Genomic DNA, 6,701 nt, shown 5'->3' with positions numbered 1-6,701 from the left:
TTGTAATTGAAAGGTTACACACTTCTTACAGTAAATTAAACTAAGCTAACCTTAAATATGAGCCAACGTGCCCCATCCTTACAGACATATAATTTAAATCATTTTATTATAATAAATTATGGTTATTGCTCAAAATAACATGTTGTATAGTAACAAAAACTTTTCTTTTATCTAATAATACATCACTTACATTTCTCTCTCCAGCTGAAGAATATTAATACGAAATTTTGAAACACTCAAAAATTTACTTGCCTTCTCTCAAATCAAATTTTTCTTTTTTTTACTGAAACACTTGTTTGATTTAAATGCAACTTAGAGACATGAGCCTATGTTATAAAAGAGATATTTTACTGTAACTTTTTCATTGTTTCTTTAATCATAAATACATAAACGGAACGCAGTGCCAACTTGCCTCTTGTGCCAACGAGCCCCGGTCTCCCCTATATACTAATTGGCGTAAATTTTTTTTAATTAGTATCTCGATAACTATTGCGAAGATCGCAAAAATGGTAGAGGACTTTTTTTGTCAGTTTTGATCCACACTACCTCCCCACAAGCGCTACCATTGAGTACGAGACACCCCGTATATTATATATATGTACCATTTTTACGAATTGATTTTCGAATAAAATGTCGCATTTACAGATTGGGAGGTAGAGCCACGTGATCGTAAATGGCATATGAACAAAGCGAATTACTATTTTCCGAAAATCGATCGGTATCCTGATCTGAAAACGGCCGCCTTGGTATTCATCGCCAGTAGCCTCGGCCTGATCGTTCTAATATCGGCTCTCATTATACTGCTGTACAGAATAGGAGCCAGGGCCAGACAGCAAAGGGAACTGCAATCTCGTCTAGAAACAATCAGCGAACTTCTAGGTATGCGTTCGCGAAATCTCTTTGCGGAAGATATTCGTTTCATTTGGAAACCTCAACGTTTATTTGAAGAACGTTAAAGAAAATTACTATAAAAGAAGCTATTTATTTTGAAAGTTCGACTCAAGCGTGTGACAAAAATAATATATTTCTTTTAAGTTCTACAAAGCACAAGAATATCCGACACGCAATTTTTATTTTAAATTTATACAATTGACTAAATTCATTCTCGATTTGCTAGCATTGAGAATAAAAGGATATTTTATTAGAATAATATATATTTCATTTTACTCGATTTATTTTAGAAATTAAAAACATATATTTACATTATAAATTTAATTATGTGCTTTTTAAAGATTGAAAAATATGATCAATATATTTTTATCGGGTTGTTTATGTGAAAATTAATAGACTACATCACGAGTTTAAAATGTAAATTGTAGCACATTGACTGCTAATGGGAGCGTTAACTCCTATAAACCGGTACAAACAAAACAACTCTCACGTCACTCCGGACAGTTTTTGATATTACAGACGGTGCACGGATCGATGAAATATCCATTCCGGACGATCCACCTGGCTACGAGGCTCCGCCGGACTACGAAGAAGTCGCGAAACTTGCCTTGTCGAAGAAGGCTCGATGCCTGAATCGTAACAGGACTTTCAACAGAAGCTCTTCAAACCAGTAAAATACTCCTTTTTTTCATTTTGCACGCAGCAAGATGTTGCCCAGAGCTAATGATTCAAGGATAAATCGATAAATTTAAATTATCGCAACCAGATCATTTATTATTATTTATTGCAACAATTTAATTCTTTAATTTCTTATACGTCAAAATATTCTATGAAAGTAATTAGCATTTTAAATTAAATTGAAAAATGCAGTTTTACATTTTTTTCATTTGCATCTTCAAAATTTAATTGTATCAATTGTGTTTCGATATTCTTTTATATAGATTTTTTTTCAAATTAAAATTAATTAGTTTATGGACATCTATTGGTTCATTAATTAAATAGATAAATAGTTTATTATTAGATATGTACTTTGGTTGATTAGACTTTTAACTTTTCAGTAAAATTTAAAATAATTTTTTACAGAAACTGCAGGTAGTATTTAAAATCATTTTTTACTTTGAAGACAAAATCCAGATTTTTTTGGACATTGTTTAATAAAAGTTTTTTTGAATGCTGAATTCCGATCCTTTTTATCAAATTGCTCTATTATGTCACATTTTGAGAAATTTATAATCAAAGTTACAAAAGAGAGCTACTTTAACATATTTTGGCATATTATAACATAAATTTTAATGAAAATTTCTTCAACATGTCACATATCTCAATAATGCATTAAGGTTTACAAAAAAACCCTTATTATAATTTTAACTGCAAATTTCTCAAAATTATAATAAAGCAACTTGGTAAATGGGATCACATTTCACAGCACTAAAAGAACATTTGGTAAACGGAGAACGATCACGTTCCCTCGTTCTTGTGCTCGAAAAAAAGTCATTATGTTGAACAGCGTAATCAAATTAAAATTTTTGCAAAACTATATAGTTTAAAAAAATTCAATTTTTGCGATTAAGGTGTGACGAGGATGTGAATTCTTCCACTTATCTGGTCGTGGAGGATGCAAACAGCAGTCATAGCGACCAAACGACCCCGGTAACATCGGAAAACGATCGACATGCACTGTGTGTACCCGAGAGCCCACCGCCCCCGTATATCACACCACCAGGAACTATATTGAGAAACGTGAATTTAGCTAGCTTATCAGCGTCGATGAAACAGATTTGTCCTGTTCGGCGCACATGGCTCCGACGCAGTGTGCAGTATCCACAGTCTTTCTCCGGCGATCGTCCGTCTCCTGGTGGCCCAGCCTCATTCACGAACGCCGAGGCTCAAGGGACGGCTTCGGATATTAATCGACAGTCCGAAAATCCCCCAGAAATAACTTGGACAGCACGCGAAACTGTCCAAGAAGATACTACAGTAGTGTTGCAAGAGAACACCCGACATGTTTCAGACGAGGATTCTGACGAGCTCGACGTTGATAAGTAATTTCAAGATTTTTATATGTGTCTAACACTCTAAATTCGTTGCAGTGATATTTCACTGCAAAGCAGATAGCGAATAATTAAAATGCGACCACCCTCTTTGCAGTGAGATTTTGTTTTACTTTAACTTAAAGTGAACTTGAGTCACCGCAGTTAACAGTGACTTTTTAAAGTGCTAGTAAAGTGACCTTTTTACTCTAATGAATTTTAAATAGAATAGACTCCAACATGGAAAGAACAATTTTGCTAAATCCAGATCTGAAAACAATTTTTTTTCAATAATCAAAATAATTTTGTGCGAAAGTCAAAATGATTGCTAGAATATCAAAACGTTTTATAGCAATACTTTTAACATTCCAACAAATTATTTTGATGATGCAACAAAAATTAGAAACAGATCTGTTTTTAGCAAAATTTTTAGACCTTTCAATAAAATCGTTCTTTCCGAAGAAATAATCAAATATAGTGAAGTAAGTGCCTAAGAGGAGAGGAATCTTATTGATGCATACTAGCATCGAAAGATATTAAATGGTTTGTCAATTTAATTTGTTTCCGGCTTCATGTAAAGACTGCGTTTCAAGACTGACAAACCGTGCGGCGCGCAGATCGTGTGTAGTTGGATATTGTAACGATAAGAATTTCACACACCAACACCCGTGTCGGCTCTCATTTAGGCAATTACTTCACTATATTTTTTACTTTAGTAAAGTTACCTTTCAATGTTAATATAATGAATTATTTTCTACCGTGTTAAAAAATTTTCACTGCTTCTATAGTTAATTAATCTTATAAATTAATACTTTTTTTGCAGTGGATTATGCCATTGCAATCATGTCACTGTTACCATAACAGCGACATTTTTCACTAATAACTTTTCTAATAAAGTGATTTTTTCTAATAAAGACTTTTCTAATAAAGTGAAAATTTCACTTTAACAAAAGTTAAAACTCTTACAAAAACTTAAAACTCACTTTTACATACAGTAAAAATCACTGCAGTGAAGACCCTAAAATCGACCTTTCACTGCATGATAAAGTGAAAATTTTTCACTGCAAGGAATTTAGAGTGTATATATAATTATATTAATTTTCTCTTACAGTTGTCATGTTAATCATTTAATTAAAGAGTTAACAGTCTGAATGGAAGGAACACCAGTTGCTCCTGCGAGGGCGCGTGCGGCTGTGCCATTAGCTGCTCCAATCTGCAAGGTCTTTCGATCGGCGATCCGTCAACTTTTGTGACAAATGTCGAAGATCGTCAGATATCGGAGTCGCAACGCGATCAAATGGCAATCGTATCTTCTTCCACGAGGAAGATCGACGGGCATCAAGAAGAGGATTTCTCTATCTCGAAAAGCGCTCTCTTCAAACTTTTGGGTTCTAAGCTAACGAAGCCATCTCACCGCGGCGCTAATTTGACAGCCGCCTTGTCGTCTCGGGACACTTTGCGCTGTTCCTCTAAAAAGTTCCTCCGCGATAGCTGCATCAACAAGATCTCGACGGTCGGCAACAGTTGTGACATGCTGCAGGACGATTTCGAAATTGTATCGGAAGCGACGTCCAGCAACGTCGAGTCTATCAGCCCTAGAACAATGGCGAATACGCCGAGCGACACACCGAAGAACATTACTCGAGGATGTTACAGTGATCGGCGATACTCCAGCTGCGATTTGGACAGCTTGTACGAAGGCATTAAGGTCCTCGACTCGTATCTAGCATGCAGAAACTCCAACGTCGGCCTCGAACATCGACAATCGGTCACCGTGATACTTTTCGGCACACCAAACCACAAATCCACGTGCAATCTAATCGCATCGTCACAGCGAACACGAAGAGAGAGATATATGCGAACCCGTACCTGGCGTTCCAGCGAAGATGCGTCGTCAAACTGATTCATTCTCGTTTAATGCGAAAAATAATTGAGCATATGCAACTGTGTTAATTTTTCTTTGACAAACAGAGTAACGATCGAAGAGAATAGATTATCGACCTGTGTATCGAAATTTATTATAAAAATTGATTTACTAAAAAATTTCGCCGCTAATACTTGCATTAAAAATGAAGAAATAAAAAAATAGTGTATATAATCTTTGGTAATAATTATATGTATATTATTATAAATTTATAGAAAAAGATAATAATAATATATATATTATTATAGATTTAGAAGAAGATAAAAGATATTTAAACATGTGACGCGTTATTATATAATTTATTATCAAGTTAATTGAATTATGACTGACAATGCGGTTAAAAAGAATTTTAACTTCACATATTTGAGTTTTAATTAAAATAATAAAAAATTATATTGCTTATAAAATATTTAATTAATACTTCAAAAAATAAAAAAATTCTATGTACACTCGCTCACTAAAAGGTTGTGACACTTCCTTTTTTATAGGTTTCAAAACGCATTAATATTTTGCAAATGCGGACCACGATTGGTGTTATACTGCTTTTAGACTAAAGATAGTACATCGTGGTTTGCATTTGCAAAATATTAGTTATCTATAAAATATATATTACGTATATTAAATATAAATTAGAAACCTATAAAAAAAAGTATCGCAACCTTTTAGTGAGCGAGTGTACAAATATATCTATAATTGTATGAGCGATTGTGCTGCTGTAAAATAAGTTTTTAATAAAGATTATAACTATCCAGAGCAATGAATCAATCACACTATATCAGATTGAACTCTGTAAGTCTTAATTTTAAAAGAAAGAAGAAAAGAGGAGGGCGAGGTAAGAAACACTTCCATACGATAGTAATAATTTAATGTAATGATTTATCGTAAAAATACGCTATTCTCAAAGACGTATACGCAAATCTTTGCAAATGATTCTCAAGTTAATAATTCCATTTGTATTTATCTGTAAAATTGTCAAACAACTCGCGATAAATTTGCGTTAGTCTTTGAAATTGGGATTTTGTAATTAAAAACGTATATGTTTGGTTTTGGCAATTAGCTTCTATAATATTTCTGCCATAATTCTAAGGAATTCGGTTTAATTTGGCTCAACGGAGAACCCACATGGACAACTTCCAAATAATCCCGAAGCACTCACTAATTAATTAAACCATGTCTTTAAATTAGACCGAGACTTACGTTTTTATATGCTGCTAGTTAGAACAAAGCGTACGTAATGCCGTAGTAAAATATATGTCACATATTCAATGGCCTTTGTTTTCAGCCTTATTCTTTCCACACTCCTCATACGCAAGAACCGACGCGTGTACGAGGAGTGTGGAATTATACAAGCTTTGTAGTGAAATATTGTAGATTATTTTAGGTCTTCCAAAGAATATTTTAGAGATAAGTTTTTTGCTAAATTTGTAATTAATTTTGCGAAATAGAAAAGTTCTGATTTGACAGAAATTTCTCTCTCTTAAGAGGATGCTGAGAGGTCGGCCAAATTTGTACAAAGTCGATAAAGCAGACTTTTTAGTGGTATCTTTAAATGAACTTCTTACAATATCTTCTGGTTTCACTCAAACACGTGGAATATCCTTATTTAACTTATTGAAGTGCCATCTCTTGGAAAATTCGGCACTTACTACCAAACGCAATTTTTGCTGTCTTTACTTTAGCCGAGCGTACGAATTACCAGAAATTACAGTTTAGTGGATATCTTTTTTTCTACGCTTTCAATCGTAACTCAAAAGGCTCTGTATGATTCGTTCAGGTATTTTGTGATGTGAGAGGTAAGCATTTTGTACATATCAGCTATACAACTTTTACAATAATAAAATGTTTACGTCAGGCGA

The 6,701-nt window shown here is 33.8% G+C and overlaps 1 protein-coding gene across 1 annotated transcript in view; it reads left to right on the top strand.

Annotated features, from left to right (window-relative positions):
• Positions 1–5,006, top strand: part of LOC105459002 — a gene marked incomplete at its 5' end in the record, with an annotated part of 11,386 nt that extends 6,380 nt beyond the window's left edge. Inside the window, 4 exons of the mRNA XM_011704659.1 lie at positions 646–879; positions 1,411–1,561; positions 2,463–2,933; positions 4,059–5,006. Coding sequence (XP_011702961.1) covers positions 646–879; positions 1,411–1,561; positions 2,463–2,933; positions 4,059–4,824 — 1,622 coding nt within the window. The remainder of the gene's footprint in view (positions 1–645; positions 880–1,410; positions 1,562–2,462; positions 2,934–4,058) is intronic.
• Between the last annotated feature and the right edge of the window lie 1,695 nt (positions 5,007–6,701).

This window comes from Wasmannia auropunctata, unplaced genomic scaffold, assembly GCF_000956235.1.
Source record: "Wasmannia auropunctata unplaced genomic scaffold, wasmannia.A_1.0 LD334234.1, whole genome shotgun sequence".
Lineage (NCBI taxonomy): Eukaryota > Metazoa > Arthropoda > Insecta > Hymenoptera > Formicidae > Wasmannia > Wasmannia auropunctata.
The sequence above is the reverse complement of the archived record's forward strand: the minus strand, read 5'-3'. Positions and strand labels throughout refer to the sequence as shown.